This window comes from Pseudorca crassidens, chromosome 14 (genome assembly GCF_039906515.1).
Source record: "Pseudorca crassidens isolate mPseCra1 chromosome 14, mPseCra1.hap1, whole genome shotgun sequence".
Lineage (NCBI taxonomy): Eukaryota > Metazoa > Chordata > Mammalia > Artiodactyla > Delphinidae > Pseudorca > Pseudorca crassidens.
The window spans coordinates 55378053-55397659 of NC_090309.1; the positions used below are offsets into that span (position 1 = coordinate 55378053).

At 36.5% G+C, this 19607-nt stretch overlaps 1 protein-coding gene across 2 annotated transcripts in view; it reads left to right on the forward strand.

Annotated features, from left to right (window-relative positions):
• The window catches only part of SRBD1 (S1 RNA binding domain 1), a 230731-nt gene that overhangs the window by 193572 nt on the left and 17552 nt on the right, over positions 1 to 19607 (forward strand). Inside the window, exons 17-19 of one of the 2 annotated variants that reach the window (XM_067703090.1) lie at positions 2420 to 2526; positions 3610 to 3786; positions 6875 to 7057. In XM_067703090.1, the coding sequence (XP_067559191.1) occupies positions 2420 to 2526; positions 3610 to 3786; positions 6875 to 7057 (467 nt within the window). The remainder of the gene's footprint in view (positions 1 to 2419; positions 2527 to 3609; positions 3787 to 6874; positions 7058 to 19607) is intronic. The other variant, XM_067703091.1, reaches the window with a different exon arrangement.

Sequence of the window (19607 nt, forward strand, 5' to 3'; positions counted from 1 at the left end):
GGTCCTGGACTTCTGTTTGTTGGAAGATTTTTAATCACAGTTTCAATTTCATTACTTGTGATTGGTCTGTTCATATTTTCTATTTCTTCCTGATTCAGTCTTGGAAGGTTATACCTTTCTAAGAATTTGTCCATTTCTTCCAGGTTGTCCATTTTATTGGCATAGAGTTGCTTGTAGTAGTCTCTTAGGATGCTTTGTATTTCTGCGGTGTCTGTTGTAACTTCTCCTTTTTCATTTCCAATTTTATTGATTTGAGTCCTCTCCCTCTTTTTCTTGATGAGTTTGCCTAATGGTTTATCAATTTGGTTTATCTTCTCAAAAAAACAGCTTTTAGTTTTATTGATCTTTTCTATTGTTTTCTTTGTTTCTATTTCATTTATTTCTGATCTGATCTTTATGATTTCTTTCCTTCTGCTAACTTTGGGTTTTGTTTTTTCTTCTTTCTCTAGTTCCTTTAAGTGTAAGGTTAGATTGTTTATTTGAGGTTTTTCTTGTTTCTTGAGGTAGGCTTGTATAGCTATAAACTTCCCTCTTAGAAGTGCTTTTGCTGCATCCCATAGGTTTTGGATCATCATGTTTTCATTGTCATTTGTCTCTAGATATTTTTTGATTTCCCCTTTGATTTTTTCAGTGATTTCTTGGTTATTTAGTAACGTATTGTTTAGCCTCCATGTGTTTGTGTTTTTTAGTTTTTTTCCCTTTAATTGATTTCTAATCTCATAGCATTGTGGTCAGAAAAGATGCTTGATATGATTTCAGTTTTCTTAAATTTACTGAGGCTTGATTTGTGACCCAAGATGTGATCTATCCTGGAGAATGTTCCGTGCGCACTTTAGAAGAAAGTGTAATCTGCTGTTTTTGGATGGAATGTCCTATAAATACCAGTTAAATCTATCTGGTCTTTTGTGTCATTTACAGCTTCTGTTTCCTTATTTTCATTTTGGATGATCTGTCCATTTGTGTAAGTGAGGTGTTAAAGTCCCCCACTATTATTGTGTTACTGTTGATTTCCTCTTTTATAGCTGTTAGCAGTTGCAGTTGTCTTCTGTTTGGTGCAAAAATATTTACAATTGTTATATCTTCTTCTTGGATTGATCCCTTGATCATTATGTATTGTCCTTCCCTGTCTCTTGTAACATTCTTTATTTTAAAGTCTATTTTATCTGGTATGAGTATTGCTACTCCAGCTTTCTTTTGATTTCCATTTGCATGGAATATCTTTTTCCATCCCCTCACTTTCAGTCTGTATGTGTCCCTAGATCTGAAGTGGGTTTCTTGTAGACAGCATATAGATGGGTCTTGTTTTTGTATCCATTCAGCAAGCCTATATGTCTTTTGGTTGGAGCATTTAATCCATTCACGTTTAAGGTGATTATCGATATGTATGTTCCTATGACCATTTTCTTAATTGTTTTGGGTTTGGTTTCATAGGTCCTTTTCTTCTCTTGTGTTTCCCACTTAGAGAAGTTCCTTTGTCATTTGTTGTAGGGCTGGTTTGGTGGTGCTGAATTCTCTTAGCTTTTGCTTGTCTGTAAAGCTTTTGATTTCTCCATCGAATCTGAATGAGATGCTTGCCCGGTAGAGTAATCTTGGTTGTAGGTTCTTCCCTTTCATCACTTTAAGTATATCATGCCACTCCCTTCTGGTTTGTAGAGTTTCTGCTGAGAAATCAGCTGTTAACCTTATGGTAGTTCCCTTATATGTTATTTGTCGTTTTCCCCTTGCTGCTTTCAATAATTGTTCTTTGTCTTTAATTTTTGCCAATTTGATTACTATGCGTCTCTGTGTGTTTCTCCTGTATGGGACTCTCTGTGCTTCCTGGACTTAGGTGGCTCTTTCCTTTCCCACGTTAGGAAGCTTTTCGACTATAATCTGTTCAAATATTTTCTCTGGTCCTTTCTCTCTTCTCCTTCTGGGACCCCTATAATGTGAATGTTTTTGTGTTTAATGTTGTCCCAGAGGTTCTTAGGCTGTCTTCATTTCTTTTCCTTCTTTTTTGTTTATTCTGTTCCACAGCAGTGAATTCCACCATTCTGTCTTCCAGGTCACTTATCCATTCTGCCTCAGTTATTCTGCTATTGATTCCTTCTAGTGTGGTTTTCATTTCAGTTATTGTATTGTTCATCTCTGTTTGTTTGTTCTTTAATTCTTGTCGGTCTTTCTTAAACATTTCTTGCATCTTCTCGATCTTTGCCTCCATTCTTTTTCCGAGGTCTGGATCATCTTCACTGTCATTATTCTGAATTCTTTTTTTGGAAGATTTCCTATCTCCACTTCATTTAGTTATTTTTCTGGGGTTTTATCTTGTTCCCTCATCTGGTACATAGCCCTCTGCCTTTTCATCTTGTCTGTCTTTTTTTAAATGTGGTTTTTTGCATGTTCTTTACTTTTGATTCATATTTGATCTTTGTCTTTTCAGCACGATGTGTCTCAGACTCTACTCAAGGCCACACTGGATAGTGTTGTAGAAGAATGTGTCAGCTTTGTAGGAGTGGATATTAACATCTGTTCAGAAGTTTTGTTAAGGTGAGACAAGAAGTCTGTGGCTGAAGATCACAGAATCTTGAGTTTTACTTGCTATCCAGTTCAAACTCAGCTAGAGCAAGGGGACACGTGTATAAAGTTGTCAAGTATAGAAAAATCTGTGAGTTCATACATTGCTTCCAATAATCAGTCAGAGCGGAAGGCATCATTTAAGAAAAGAGTTATAACAATTCATGTTATTTTTAATACTGGAAATCTAACGTGAAGAACATATGGTGACTATCGAGTGCATTAATGTCTCTAATAGAATTTAAATTAGGTTAACATTGAAAAGAGCTGTTTCCCACCACAGGAGCGTAGATATTTTTCACTAGTTCAGTCTCTTGCTTACATCTGTCAAAGCTGGCAGTCACCAAAAGATAAATCCTGAGGGTTCAAGGTATGGTTACCATATTTTTACCTTGATTCCACAAGTCACATCTCAATATCTTCATTGTACTATGATCATGTCTTATACATTCTTTTTTTTTCCCCTGTGACTGTAGAAGAGCTGATTTTTTGTTCCTCGTTTTGCATTTATTATACAATTCTGCTGATGCAGCATGAAATTCTGGACCTCTGGAAAAAATATGGATCTTTCTGCTTTGAAATTGGAATAGCAGAAAATAACCCTTGCATTGTTAGGTGTTGCTTTTCTACCACAGCGACAAACATTCCATAATGCCATATATGGAATTCTGTAATAAAATTAAGATTCTCTAATCAACACCAAGCCAACTGTGTAATGATAGAGTTTTTATATCATGAATAAGTACCTTTCTATAGTTCAAGTCTTTACTAATGAGAACAGGCTGATCAAAAAAATAGAATAGTACAATGCAGCTGTAGCTATTGTAACTTCTACTGCTAACTCACTTTGTAAGCTAACCAGGAATAGGCAGAATTATTACTTGATTCAGAAACACAAGGAATGTGAATAGTGTAGAGACATATGACAAGATGTAATTATAGTTGCTTTTATGATGCAAATGTTTTATATCATTGTCTTTTCAGATGAGATCTTTTCTTTCATTACTCTTAGAACAATTACATTGGCCACATAACTCATTTTGTTTACTTTTTTAGGCATATTGCTGGACTCAATGCCAACCGAGCCAAAAATATTATTGAATGGCGTGAGAAAAATGGGCCATTCATCAACCGAGAACAGCTGAAGAAAGTGAAAGGGCTAGGTCCAAAATCTTTCCAACAGTGTGCTGGTTTCATCAGAGTCAACCAGGATTATATTCGAACATTTTGCAGGTCATTATTGAAGTGTACGCTGTCTGTTCTATTATCAACCTCCTCTCTTTCTGTTACCCATCCTTCTCACTGGCATAAATCCTAGCTATTTGTTCATTCCTTCATTCAATCTGTGTCAACTGTCTAATCTTTGCTAGGCACTGGGAATACAGCAGTGAGCAAATCAACAAATTCCCTGGCCTCATGAAGTTAAATTTTAATGAATGAGACAGACAATAAATAAACTAGTAAAAATAAATAGTTTCAGATGTAATAAGTGTTATAAAAATTAAAACAAAGCAATATGATACTGCCTTTGGGGAGCAATAAACTGCTTTATATGAGTTATTCATTGAAAAGTTATTTGAGCTGAGTTTTGAATGAAATGAAGGAGCCAGTCACACAGGGATCAGAAGGAGGGCATTCCAAGCAGGGGAAACAGTACATGTGCAACATCCTAAGGCAGGACCAACTTTGGTGTATTCAGGAAATGAAACTGAGGCCAGTGTGATTGGAGCACCACAAGTGGGAAGGACTGGTATAAGATGAGGTAACAAAGAGGACTTCTCAATGACCACTTCATACTGACAGCTTTTACCCTAAGCATAGTTGGGTTTCCCCGCTCCTTCCTCACTGAAAACTGGCCAAAGCATTAATTATCAGATGTGTCGATTAAGAGCTAAATCCTTGCTTTCTAATCCTGGTAGCACAAATGCAAAGAAATTTGGTAAGCTTCTTAGCATTTTGTAATCATGAAAGAATGGCTTTTATTTATTTGCTTCTTTGGGACTACCTGATTCATTCATGTGTATTTTTTTCTTTTGACAAAGTTATAATAATAATTTTTTTTTCCTGGAAAAGACTAAGGAAAAACCAGCCCCACTGGATAGTAGAATATATTATAAAGCCATAGTAATTAAGCAGTTTGGTTTTGATGTAGAAGCAGGTAGAACAGGAGTCTGAAATCTATCAAACCCAGAGGGAATTTAGTTTATGATAAAGGTGATATTTCAAATAGTTGGAAAAATTGATTAATTATCCAGTAAGTGGCATTATGACAACTGGAATTTGGTATGTGTGGGAGAAAATACAGTCCTACCCCATACCTTATACCCAAATAAATTCCAGATGGATCATACACTTAAATGGAAAAGTAAAACTCTAAAAGTACCAGAAAAAAACATGGGTAAATTTTGCAGACCGCTGGAGTAGTGGAAGTTCTTTCTAAGTAGACCACCAAACCCAGAAGCAAAAAAAACTGGGTTTCTTACTTTATGTTTTTTGAACACTTGGTTAGAAAATTCAAACAGTATAAAAAAGAATAAAATGAAAAGGGCACCTCAACTTGTCACTTCAAAATAGTTTCTTATATATTGCTTCCTGAAAATAAATTTATATAAAGTAATAACGTATTTGTTATTTTTAAATGCATACAGAAGGAATCATGCTATACCACTATTTGAAACTTGTTTTATTAGTTTCAGTAAAATATCTTGGATCTCTTTCTAAATATTACATATTGATTTATATATTTATCTATATCATTATATATAAATTATCATTTATATATAATGCCTGCACAGTATTTAATTTATAGATGGACTATAATTTAATCTAATCAGTGCCCTGTTGATGAACATTTGGGTTGTTTTAAAGCCTTAAATTTTTTCAACTGGTAATGAAGGACTTGAAGATTCATGACTATTATACCTCCTTGATAGGTCATACTTTTATTCAGAATGCCTCTTGCTATCTCATTGAATGTTTTTTACTTTGAAATCTGTTTTGTTTGCTGGCATTGTTGCTATATCTACCTTTTCAGAATATGCTTGGTATTTTTTATTTTCAAACTTTCTATGACATTCAATTTTTTATGACTCTTATAAACAAATAGATTTTCTAGGTTTGCTCAGTCTTACTAATACATTCACATTTATTATATTTATTGATGTGTTTGGACTTGATCTTCCATCTTACTATATATTTGCTCTTCTTGCCTTCTGATTCTTTTCCTTTCATGCTGTTTGTTGGATTTATCAGTTAACACGTTTTCTCCCTGTTTCTCTTCTTGTCTTCCTTACTCATCTTTATCTCCTCTTAGTGATTTCAGTTTGTATATCTTACTTTTATTCTTCTGGTGATTATCTTTAAATTTGATTTGGATTGGTCTCTGGAGTTAATATGTTTCTCTGTCCTCCTCCTGGAGAAGACTAGAACCTTAGGTCTCTTTACCAATCTTCCTCCCTTCCACACTATGTGCTATGGTGAGATCATCTGGGATTTTAGTTTCAGACTGTGTCCTTTTAATATATTTTCTACATTATTCATGAGCAGTTATTTAACCTAATAATTTTTTTATGGTTTCTGTGCTCATCACTGTTTCTTGTAGCCCACATTATCGTTTTTCGTGAATTCATTGTTTTTGCTGGAGTGTATACTTAAGAAACTCTTTTCAGAGAGGGTATATTATATGGGTTGTACTTCAGTCCTTACATGTCTGAAAATGATTTTAATTTTAATGCTACTTTGGCTAGGTATATGATTCTAGATTCAAAATCATTGTGTCTCAGACTTTTAAAATATTATTCCACTGTGTTCTGGCATCTGATGTTTGTCAGTAAGAAAACTGATGCCAGTCTGATTCTAGTTCCTTTCAATAATCTGTTTTATTTTTTTCTCTTAATTTTAAAAATTATATTCTAAAGTTTCCCCATGATATGTCAATATGTCTTTTTTATTCTTTTCCCATTCAATCTATTTTATACTCAGTAGATTCCTTTGGGGAGCTTTTTCTTCAGCTCTGAGAAATCACCTTCGCCTTCTCCTTATTTAATTAATTTTCCTCCATTTCTCTCTGTTCTCTCCTAGAATGCCAGTTATACAAGCAGAATCACTTAAGAATGTTTTTGGCTTTAAGTAACGGAAAACCCTATTAACAGTGTTTAAGCTAAGTGGTAATTTCTGTGAAGTGAATGGTCAGAATCTGGTTGCTGTTTGTGTATATTTGTATGGCAGAGAAATAAGCACATTTTTAATGAAAGACTCTTTTCTGCCCACCCCCTAACCCTCCCTCCCCCCACCGCCCCCATGTTGTTTTGAATGGTTACAGTAGTCAGCAAACTGAATCTGCTGGTGAAATGCAGGGAGTTGCTGTGGCATCTTCAGCAGGTGTTGAAGTCACAAATGAGAAGCAAAGCAAGAAGAAGAGCAAAACTGCAGTGAATGCTGTACTAAAGCCAAATCCTTTGGACCAAACTTGTATTCACCCGGAATCATATGACATAGCGATGAGGTAAGTCTGAGGCCCATGTGAGAGTTTTCTGTGCCCAGAGTGAGTTCTCTACAGCAAATGGCCTTTGTTTTGGCATAATGGAGACTTTAAAAATATGACCATGTTTAACATGACAACATTTTTCAGAAGTTCCACATTGCTGACTTATGTGGCACATTATTTTATTTCAGTGAGGAATGAAACCATTATTCCTGGAGCAATGTCAAGCTCCTAAACCCTGGTCCTAACGGTGAAGTGGGTGTAATGGAAATAGCATGGCACTCTCCTCTGTTTGTTTTGGAAATTAACAAGACACAAATGACTAGCACCTGGCTTAATGCTTGTGCTTATCTAAAGGTAAAGCCCTTTAGTAAACAGCCAACTCTCAGATTTCTTAAGAAATGTTGCCCTGCTTAGTTACTATAGAGTTTAATAAATGATGTACTTTTAATGAGCATACATTAATTAACACAGGGGGAAGTTTGAGTAGAAGGGAAAGTTTAATATTAGACATTAAAAGAGAAAACTTTGATACCACATTTGATTAGTTGAAAAATTTTAATTAGTTCAAAAACCATGACTTTCTACATAACTAAATATTTTAAGGCTTTTAGTGAATTAAATGACAGTGAGTTTAAAAATAGTGTATATTTTAATTTTCATTTAATCTAAAGTAAGATTTTTAACTTGTTTTAAAAATAATTTATATTTGATTATTTTAAGAAATATAATTTTAATTTCTTTTAAAAATGTTTAAGATTGTAAAGACTACTGCACATTATAGAAAACTTAGAAAATAAAAAAAGGAAGTAAAAAATAATATTCTGTCAACATCAAAAGCAGTCGTATCTGTTTTTCTCCCAGCATTTTATTGTGAAAAAATTTAACATAGAGAAAAGTTGAAAAAAAAATTTTGCAGTGAATTCCTGTATACCCACATCCAGATTTTATCATTTACATTTTACTATGCCTGTTTTTCCACTTATCTACCCATCTATTTGTCCATGAGTCCATCCCTTTCTTTATACATATTTTAAAGAAAATTGCAGACATCAACACACTGTCAGCTAATACTTTGGCATGTATATCATTAACTAGAACTCAGTAATTCCTATTTTTTTTCTTTTGAAGTAAAATTCATATACATTTTAATTATAAGTGTTCAAGAGCTGAATTTTGGCAAATAAATACCTACATCTGTGTAACCCAAACCTCTATCAAGATAAAAAACCTTGCCATCATCCTAGAACGTTCCCTTGTACCTCTTCCTAGAAAATCCCTACCTAGCCTCTCAGCACTAACCATGTGTTCTCATTTCTTCAGCCAGATTAGTTTGCCTCTTCTTGAACTTCATGTAAATGATATCACACAGTGTACTCTTTTGTATAAAGCTTCTTTCAACATGTTTAGAGATTTTTAATTCATGTTGTAACATGGATAAGTATTTTTATTGCTGAATAATATGCCATTGTATGACTGTACCATAGTTTATTCTCCTTATTGAAGGAAGCTTGCCTATTTCCAGTTTTTTGGTTATTCCAGTTTTTGGTTATTATGAGTAAAGCTGCTATGAACATTCTTCTATAATTTTTTGTTGTTGTGGACATTTTTTTTCATTTATCTTGGAAAATTACTTAGGAGAGGATTTGCTGGGTCATAAATCAGGTGAGTGTTTAGTTTTCTTAGAAACTTCTAGACTACGCTCCAGTGTAGTTGTACCATTTTACACTTCACCAACAATGCTAAGCGTTCTCTTTGCCATCATTTGATGTTAGTCTTTTTAATTTTAGCGATTCTAGTATATGTGTGTATGTGGTAGTATCTCTTTGTGGTTTTAATTTGCATTTCCCTGGTGACAGTGAGCACTTTTTCATGTGCTTATTAGCCATTTTTGTAGCTTCTTTTGTGACCTATCTGTTCATATCATTTAGCCATTTTCTAATTGAGTTGTTTACCTTTTTTATTATTGAGTTGTGAGAATGTTAAAAACATATGCTTTTTCTTTTTTAATAGATCTTTATTGGAGTATAATTGCTTCACAATACTGTGTTAGCTTCTGTTGTACACCAGAGTGAATCAGCCATATGCATACATGTGTCCCCGTATTCCCTTCCTCTTGAGCCTCCCTCCCATCCTCCCTTTCCCACCCCTCTAGGTCATTGCAAAGCACCGAGCTGATCTCCCTGTGCTATGCTACTGCTTCCTGCTAGCTATTTTACATTCGGTAATATATATATGTTGATGCTACTCACACTTCACCCCAGTTTCCCCCTCCTACCCCATGTCCTCATGTCCATTCTCTATGTCTACATCTCTATTCCTGCCCTGCAACTAGGTTCGTCAGTACCATATTTTTTTTTTAGATCCATATATATGCGTTAGAATACAGTATTTGTTTTTCTGACTTACTTCACTCTGTGTGACAGACTCTAGGTACACCCACCTCACTAAAAATAACTCAATTTCATTTCTTCTTATGGCTGAGTAATATTGCATTGTGTAAATGTGCCACATCTTCTTTATCCATTCATCTGTCAACGGACATTTAGCTTGGTTCCATGTCCTGGCTATTGTAAGTGCTGCAGTGAACACTGTGGTACATGTCTCTTTTTGAATTATGGTTTTCTCAGGGTATATGCCCAGTAATGGGATTGCTGGATCATATGGTAATTCTATTTTTAGTTTTTTAAGGAACCTTCATACTGTTTTCCATAGTGGTTGTATCAATTTACATTCCCACTAACAGTGCAGGAGGGTTCCCTTTTCACCACACCCTTTCCAACATTTATTGTTTCTCGATTTCTTGATCATAGCCATTCTGACTGGCATGAGGTGATACCTCATTCTAGTTTTGATTTGCATTTCTCTAATAGTTAGTGATGTTGACCCATCTTTTCATGTGCCTCTTGGCCATCTGTATGTCTTCCTTGGTGAAATGTCTATTTAGCTCTTCTGCCCATTTTTAATTGGATTGTTTGTTTTTTTGATATCGAGCTTCATGAGCTGTTTGTATATTTTGGAGATTAATCCTTTGTCTGTTGTTTCATTTGCAAATATTTTCTCCCATTCTGAGGGTTGTCTTTTTGTCTTGTTTATGGTTTCCCTTGCTGTGCAAAAGCTTTTAAGTTTAATTAAGTCCCATTTGTTTATTTTTGTATTTATTTCTGTAACTCTAGGAGGTGGGTCAAAAAAGATCTTGCTGTGGTTTATGTCAGAGAGTATATTTCCTATGTTTTCCTCTAAGAGTTTTACAGTGTCTGGTCTTACATTTAGGTCTTTAATCCATTTGGAGTTTATTTTTGTGTATGGTGTTAAGAAATGTTCTAATTTCATTCTTTACATGTAGCTATCCAGTTTTCCTAGCACCACGTATTGAAGAAGCTGTCTTTTCTCCATTGTACATTCTTGCCTCCTTTGTCATAAATTAGGTGACCATATGTGCATGGGTTTATCTCTGGGATTTCTATCCTGTCCATTGGTCTATATTTCTATTTTTGTGCCAGTACCATACTGTCTTGATTACTGTAGCTTTGTGGTATAGTTTGAAGTTGAGGAGCCTGATTTTTCCAACTCCGTTTTTCTTTCTCAAGATTGCTTTGGTTATTCAGGGTCTTTTGTGTTTCCATATGAATTGTAAAATTTTTTGTTCCAATTCTGTGAAGAGTGCCATTGGTAGTTTGATAGGGATTGTATTGAATCTGTAGATTGCTTTGGGTAGTATAATCATTTTCACAATATTGATTCTTCCAATCTAGAACATAGTATATTTCTCCATCTGTTTATGTCATCTTTGATTTCATTCATCAGTGTTTTATAGTTTTCTGAGTACAAGTCTTCGCCTCCACAGGCAAGTTTTTTCCTAGATATTCTTTTTGTTGCGATGGTAAATAGGATTGTTTCCTTAATTTCTCTTTCTGATTTTTCATTGTTGGTGTATAGGAAAGCCAGAGATTTCTGTGCATTAATTTTGTATCCTACAACCTTACCAAATTCATTGTTTAGTTCTAGTAGTTTTCTTGTGGCATCTTTAGGATTTTCTATGTATAGTATCATGTCATCCGCAAACAGTGACAGTTTTACTTCTTTTCCCATTTGTGTTCCTTTTATTTCTTTTTCTTCTCTGATTGCCGTAGCTAGGACTTCCAAAACTGTGTTGAATAAGAGTGGCAAGAGTGGTCATCCTTGTCTTGTTCCTGATCTTTGTGGAAATGCTTTCAGTTTTTCACCATTGAGTATGATGCTTGCTGTGGCTTTCTCATATATGGTCTTTATCATGTTAAGGTAGGTTCCCTCTATGCCCATTTTCTGGAGAGTTTTTATTGTAAATGAGTGTTGAATTTTGTCGGAAGCTTTTTCTGCATCTGTTGAGATGATCATATGGTTTTTATTCCTTAATTTGTTAATGTGGTGTATCACATTGATTGATTTGCATATCTTGAAGAATCCTTGCATACCTGGGGTAAATCCCAGTTGATCATGGTATATGATTCTTTTAATGTGTTGTTGGATTCTGTTTGCTAGTATTTTGTTCAGGATTTGTGCATCTATGTTCATCAATGATATTGGTCTATAATTTTCTTTTCTTTTTTTTTTTTTTTTTTTTTTGCGGTACGCGGGCCTCTCACTGTTGTGGCCTCTCCATTGCGGAGCACAGGCTCTGGACGCACAGGCTCAGCGGCCATGGCTCACGGGCCTAGCCGCTCCATGGCATGTGGGATCTTCCCGGACCAGGGCTCGAACCTGCATCCCCTGCATTCACAGGCAGATTCTTAACCACTGTGCCACCAGGGAAGCCCCTCCCCTATAATTTTCTTTTTTTGTGATATCTTTTTCTGGTTTTGGTATTAGGGTGATGGTGGCTTCATAGAATGAGTTTGGGAGTGTTTCTCCCTCTTCCATTATTTGGAAGAGTTTGAGAAGGATCGGTGTTAGCTCTTCTCTAAATGTTTGATAGAATTCGCCTGTGAAGCCATCTGGTCCTGGACTTTTGTTTGTTGGAAGATTTTTAATTATGGTTTCAATTTCATTACTTGTGATAGGTCTGTTTATATTTTCTAATGCTTCCTGGTTCAATCTTGGAAAATTGTACCTTTCCAAGAATTTGTCCATTTCTTCTTGGTTGTCCATTTTATTGGTATATAGTTGTTTGTAGTAGTCTCTTATAATCCTTTGTGTTTCTGCAGTGTCAGTTGTGATCTCTCCTTTTTCATTTCTAATTTTATTGATTTGTATCCTCTCCCTTTTTTTCTTGATGGCTCTGGCTAAGGGTTTATCAATTTTGTTTATCTTCTCAAAGAACCAGCTTGTAGTTTTATTGATCTTTGCTATTGTTTTCTTCATTTCTATTTCATTTATTTCTGCTCTGATATTTATGGTTTCTTTCCTTCTACTTACTTTGGGTTTTCTTTGTTCTTCTTTCTCTAGTTGTTTTCAATGTTGGGTTAGATTGTTTATTTGTGATTTTTCTTGTTTCTTGAGGTGAGATTGAATTGCTATAAAGTTCCCTGTTAGAACTGCCTTTGCTGCATCCCATAGGTTTTGGGTCATCGTGTTTTTGTTGTCATTTGTTTCTAGGTATTTTTTTATTTCTTCTTTAATTTCTTCAGGGATCTCTTGGGTATTTAGTAGCACATGTTTAGCCTCCATGTATTTGTGTTTTATACAAAATTTCTTCCTGTAATTGATTTCCAGTCTCATAGCGTTGTGGTCAGAAAATATGCTTGATAAGAATTCAGTTTTCTTAAATTTTCCAAGGCTTGATTTGTGACCCAAGATGTGATCTATCCTGGAGAATGTTCCATGTGCACTTGAGAAGAAAGGGTATTCTGCCACTTTTCGGTGGAATGTTTTATAAATATCAATTAAATCTATCTGGTCTATTGTGTCATTTAAAGCTTGTGTTTCCTTATTTATTTTCTGTTTGGTTGATCTATCCATTGGTGTAAGTGGCGTGTTAAAAGTTCCCTACTATTACTGTGTTACTGTCAATTTCTCCTTTCATGGTTGTTAACATTTGCCTTATGTATTGAGGTGCTCCTGTGTTGGGTGCATAAACATTTATAATTGTTATATCTTCTTCTTGGATTGATCCTTTGATCATTATGTAGGATCCCTCCTTGTCTCTTGTAACAGTCTTTATTTTTAATTTTATTTTGTCTGATATGAGTATTGCTACTCCAACTTTCTTTTGATTTCCATTTGCATGGAATATCATTTTCCATCCCCTCACTTTCAGTCTGTATGTGTCCCTAGGTCTGAAGTGAGTCTTTTGTAGACAGCATATATATGGGTCTTGTTTTTGTATCTGTTCAGCCAGTCTCTGTCTTTTGGTTGGGCATTTAATCCATTTACATTCAAGGTTATTATTGATATGTATGTTCCTATTACCATTTTCTTAATTGTTTCGGGTTTGTTTTTGTGGGTCTTTTTCTTCTCTTGTGTTTCCCGCCTAGACATGTTTCTTTAGCGTTTGTTGTAAGGTTGGTTTGGTGGTGCTGAATTCTCTTAGCTTCTCCTTGTTTGAAAAGCTTTTGATTTCTCCCTTGCATCTGAATGAGATCCTTGCTGGATTGAGTAATCTTGGTTGTAGGTTTTTCTCTTTCATCACTTTAAGTATATCCTGCAACTCCCTTCTGGCCTGCAGAGTTTCTGCTGAAAAATCAGCTGATAACCTTATGGGGACTCCTTTGTATGTTATTTTTTGTTTTTCCCTTGAATTTAATTTTTGTTAGTTTGATTAATATGTGTCTTGGTTTGTTTTTCCTAGAGTTTATCCTGTATGGGACTCTCTGTGCTTCCTGGACTTGAGTGACTATTTTCTTCCCCATGTTAGGGAAGTTTTCAACTGTAATCTCTTCAAATATTTTCTCAGACCCTTTCTTTTTCTCTTCTTCTTCTGGGACCCCCATAATTCAAATGTGGTGCGTTAGCATTGTCCCAGAGGTCTCTCAGACTGTCCTCAATTCTTTTCATCTTTTTTCTTTATTCTGCTCCTCGGCAGTTATTTCCACCATTTTGTCTTCCAGCTCACTTATTCATTCTTCTGCCTCAGTTATTCTGTTATTGATTCCTTCTAGTGTATTTTTCATTTCAGTTATTGTGTTGTTCATCTCTGTTGGTTTGTTCTTTAGATCTTTGTTAAACATTTTTTGTATTTTCTCAATCCATGCTTCCATTCTGTTTCCAAGATTCTGGATCATCTTTACTCTCTGAATTCTTTTTCAGGTAGATTGCCTATTTCCTCTTCATTTATTTGGTCTTATAGGTTTTTACCTTCCTCCTTCATCTGTGATGTATTTTTTTTGCTGTCTCTTTTTCTTTTTTTTTTTTTTTGAGTGGGATTTTGTCCTTGTCTTAGTGGTTATTTGGCCTGAGGCTTCCAACACTGGAATTTGGTGGCTGTTGGGTAGAGCTGGGTCTTGGTGCTGAGATGAGGACCTCTGTTTGACCTCACTCCAGTTAATATTCCCTGGGATCTGAGGTTCTCTGTTAGTCCAGTGGTTCCAACACAGACCTCCCACCGCAGGAGCTTTGGCCCGACCCCTGGCTCGTGAAGCAAGATCCTGCAAGCAGCATGCAGTGGCAGGAAAAAAAAGAGAGAGAGAGCGAGAGAGAGAACAATAACAAAGTGAAAAATAAAATTAGACTAGGAAACTAACAGATATGTTAGAAAGAATATAAAAATAAAAATATAGGTGAAACAACAACCAGAAGGTACAACAGTACCACAATAGTAAAACAGGAGGGAAAAGAGAAAAAAAAAAAAAGGCAAGGGGAAAGGCCGTGGTTGTGGAGGGCAGGGCCTAAGCAAGGGCAAGGTTTGGGCAGTGGGTGGGGCCTATGCTTAGGGCCCACAGGGCTGGAAAAGGCCCTGGGGGCTGTGGGGGGTGGGGCTTAGGCTCAAGGAGCAGAAGGGGCCCAGGCGTGTCCCCCCACCCCTGGTCTCAGAGGGCGGGGGACCTCACCTGGGAGCCCACCAGGCTTCCTGGTTTCAAGTGGGCAGGGCATTCCTGCTCCTCCTCTCCTCTCCTGCTCCTCCAGTCCCTGAGGGCCCCTCCCACCTGCCTCTCCTGTTCTCCTGTTGACGTCCTTCCTATGCACCCAGGACCAATGCGGCCAGGGGTTGGCGGCAGGGGGCCTTGGAGGGCAGGGGACCGGCCTGGGAGCTCAGCAGGCTACCAGGGCTCTAGTGGGCGGAGCAAACACCCTCTGCTCCTCTCCCACTCCTCCTGGAGGGTCCCTCCTGCCTGCCTCTCCTGAACTCCCCTTGGCCTCCTTTGTATGCCCCCAAGACCAATGCAGCCAGGGAGGTGGGGGTGCCTTGGAGGACAGGGGACCAGCCTGGGAGCTCAGCAGGCTCCCCGGGCCCGAGTGGACTGGGCAGTCACCCTCAGCTCCTCTCCTGCTCCTCCAGAGGGTCCCTCCTGCTTACTTCTCCTGATCTCCCTGGCCTCAGGGGTGCTGATCCTGTCTGGCCTCCACTTCTCCTCCCCACTCTGTCCCCCACGTCCTACCAGTTCACTTGGGGATTCCTTCCGTCTCCTTGGGTGTAAGGGTCCCTCACCAGTGGCTGCCAGGTGCCCTAGTGGGGAGAAGATGCTAACTCGGCGTCTTCTCACACCGCCATCTTGACTCTGCCCCCTAAAAACATATTCTGCATATTAGTCCTTTGTCAAATATATGTTCCACAAATATTTTGTCCCAGTTTGTGGCTTACATCTTTATTTTCTCGTTAACGTCTTTTGATGTGCAGAAGTTTTTAATTTTGATGATGTCTAATTTATCCGTTTTTTTCTTTTATATGAAGTTACTGCTTTATTTGTCCTAAGAAACTTTTGCCTACCCCAAGTCATGAATCTTTCCTCAATGTTTTCTTCTTAAAGCTTGATGGTTTTAATTTTGTTTGTTTTTTTAATATAAATTTATTTTATTTATTTATTTTTGGCTGCATTGGGTCTTCGTTGCTGTGCACAGGCCTCCAGTTGTGGCGCACAGGCTTCTCATTGCGGTGGCTTCTCCTACTGTGGAGCTTGGGCTCCAGGCACGTGGTCTTCAGTAGTTGTGGCTCGAGGGCTCTAGAGCACAGGCTCAGTAGTTGTGGCACCCGGGCCCAGCTGCTCCGTGGCATGTGGGATCTTCCTGGACCAGGGCTCGAACCAGTGTCCTCTGCACTGGCAGGCAGATTCCTAACTACTGTGCCACCAGGGAATCCCAAGCTTGATGGTTTTAACTTTCACATTTAAGTCAGTGATATATCTGCAGTTACATTTTGTGTATGATTTGAAGTAGGGGTCAAGGTTCATTTTCTTTCTTCATTATGAACATTTAGTTATTCCAGCACCAGTTTGAAAAGTAATAGCAACAACACAACTTGTCTTTACCCATTGTTTTGTACCTTTGTTGAAAGTCAGATGACTGTGTAAGTGTAGGTCTATTTCTGCCTCTCTATTCTGTTTCACTGATCTGTTTGTCAATACCGCAGTATGTTTATTACTGTAGTTTTATGCTAAGTTTCTAAGTCAGGTAGCGTCAGTCCTCCAACTTTGTTTTTTTAATATTGCTCTGAATAGTCTAGGTGATTTGATTTTCCTATAAATTTTAGAATGAACTTGTCAATTTACATTAAAAAAAACAAAACCTGGTGGGATTATGATTGGGATTACATTGAGTCTAGGTGAATTTAGGAACAGTTGATGTTCTCATAATATTTCTTGAGTCTTTTCATCATGAACTTATTTTCTTTCCATTTATTTAGATCTTCTGTCATTTCTGTCAGCAATGTTTTTTAGTTTCTAGAGTAGAGGTCTTGCATATGTTTTATTAAATGTATTTTATTCTTTTCAGCACTGTTGTAAATGGAATGTTTTTTAACTTGTTGCTAATTGTTTGCTGCTAATATGTAAAAACACGGTTGATTTTTTTATAGTAACCTTGTATCCCGTGGCCTTGCTAAATTCACTTACTAGTTCTTAGTGTGTGTTTGTAGATTCTTTAAATTTCCCTATATAAACAATTATGTTATCAGCAAATAGATGAAAGCTTTACTACTTCTTTTTTAATCTTCATGCTTTTTATTTCTTTTTCTTGCCTATTACAACGGCCAGGACTTTCAGTACTATGTTGAATAAGAGTGGTGAGAATGGGCATCCTTGTCCCATTCTTAATCCTAGCACGTGGTTCTCATTTTTTTAATATTAAATAAAATTGTGGTCTCATATTATAGTAATTGTATTTTTAGTGTTTGTTGTTTGAGAAGAGGCGTATGTACATATGGATTTATAGACTTCTTGCAACAATTGACATCTCCATGGGCACTAAATTAGCATTTTGCTCTGTGCAAAGCCAGTGTCTTTTTTTAATTTTTGTTTGTTTCTATGATGTAGTTCTAATGTGGTTTATAAGTTTTTCTATTTGCTTTCTAATATAAGCACAAATTTTTTGTTTCTGCATATCCCTTTTTAAAAGACTAAATAATATTCCATCAAGTGATGGAACTGCAGTTTAGTAATAGTAGTGCTAGTAGGGGTTCCTTATGATGGGTTCCTAGCAGTGGAATTACTCTGCCAAAGGGTTTGAAAGTTTATGTGGCTCTTAATATACATTGCCAAGTAACATACTGATTGGCAATGCCACCAGCAGTGTTCAAGCCTGAGAAATCTTGAGTTTCTCCTGTCAGACAGGACTTCTCTACCAGTTTTCACATGGGCTAGTTTCTGCATGTGGAGCATAAAAGCCCTACCAGTGACTGCACCCTTCGCTATGCTTCCTTTGGGAGTAGGCTTGTCTCTCACAAGCAGGGTACTTGAGGACTTTTTCATGGGAAATTTCTCTACATGAAGTTCAACTCCTGACCTTTAAAATCTGGAGACAGACTGGTAGTTTATCTAATTTTCTTACCATCCCCATTATCCACTTTGGAACTGCGATGGTCTTTTCTGGCTTTCAAGTTTACTTAGTAAAGACATCACCCAACATATAGGTAGTTCAAACTTTCATATAGCGTTAAAAAAGTGTCTTCCCAGGGAAGAAAAGCCCACTATGGGTGTGATTAGGTCATCACTGGTTTGACTTCAGTTCTGTAAAAGTAAGTTCCATTGCAGTAAATTTCATTTTTAGTTATATTAGAAAAGCAGTAGGAACATAAATAGCTTTAATGCTACCCTACCATGATGTCACTCCCAGAAATACAACAAAATGTGAAGCCATTAAGTCTTTTTACTTTTGTATTTATGATATTCTCTCTCACATTCATATTTTAGAAAACTGAGATCATGGTATTTTGTAACCTAAGTTAGTCGTTTAGTGGTTTTAAAAAGTCTACTTTTTTTTTTGGACTACTTTTATTATTTATATTACTTAAAAGTTTTATTTACATGTAGGGATTCTCTATTAAATATTAAAGTGTTGTATGGGCTGAATTTTTTTCTAGTTTATTTAATTTTATATCTGCTTATAATGCTATTATGTTTTTGAAATATGAATGTTTAATTTTTATGAAGTAAACCTACTATTCTTTTTCATGCTTTTATGCAAATTGATCTTCTCTTAAGATATCTGATTTCTAAGATCAATTCAGTGTTCCCCATATTTTTTTTCATGTTCTTTATGGTTTCATTTTTTATTCTGTGAATTTTATTGCTGATGATTTCATTCATCACTTCAAATGTACAAAGCACTGTGGTGGGGGGCCTGAAGAATGTAAAAATGAATAGAGGGGATTTATGGTCCTAAGGAGCCTACCAAAATAGGGAGGATGAAACTTATTCACAAATAACCATAGTAAAGGTCAATAATTAGTAAGGGTCCTTTGCAAAGCACAAAGTTGTTCACAGGAGAAAGATCTCATTTCCAGATAGGAGTTTCTTATAAGGTTTCTTGCAGGAGGTGACATTTGGGCGAGGTCTTTCAGCCAGTAGAAAGAGGAAAAAAGATGTTTAAAGGGTTGGAGACCAAAAAATATAGCTCAGGTCAGATTTGAGGATTAGTTAATAGTCCAATAAAAACAAACATTCATTGAGTATTTCCTCATTACCAGGCACCTTAGAAGCATCATTTTGTTTAAACCCCACAGCAATCTTAACGAGGTTAGTACTGTTAATATTCCCACTTCTTTAGGTATACAAAGTCTCCGATGGGTGAAGTAGGTTGCCTAAGATAAGTCAGCTGGTGGAACCAAGATCTGAACCAGATCTATGACACTCCAAAGCCTGAGCTCACAATTAAATAGCTAGTTTGGAGCCAGATTTAAATGTAATAGTAATGGTCTTTCAGATTTAAGGGAATCATACCCTTAAAGACAGTCTGTGTTCAGCACAGAAATGTAACAAGGCTTGTGTTTTGTGTGCTTCTAAAGGAAAAACAAAAAACAGAATATCTGTAATGTGCTAGCTTTGACTGTTATTCTCTATCATCACATGGCTGAAATTAGACTCTCTCTTTCTTCTGGAGAAAACATTACCTCCTCCAATAAAGGAAACTTTGCCTATTTATTTTCTTAAGGGGTCTGTAAGAAATGGATTCTTCACATAGCGTATGTAGAATTTTATGCTGTTCTGCTGCAGGTATGATGTTT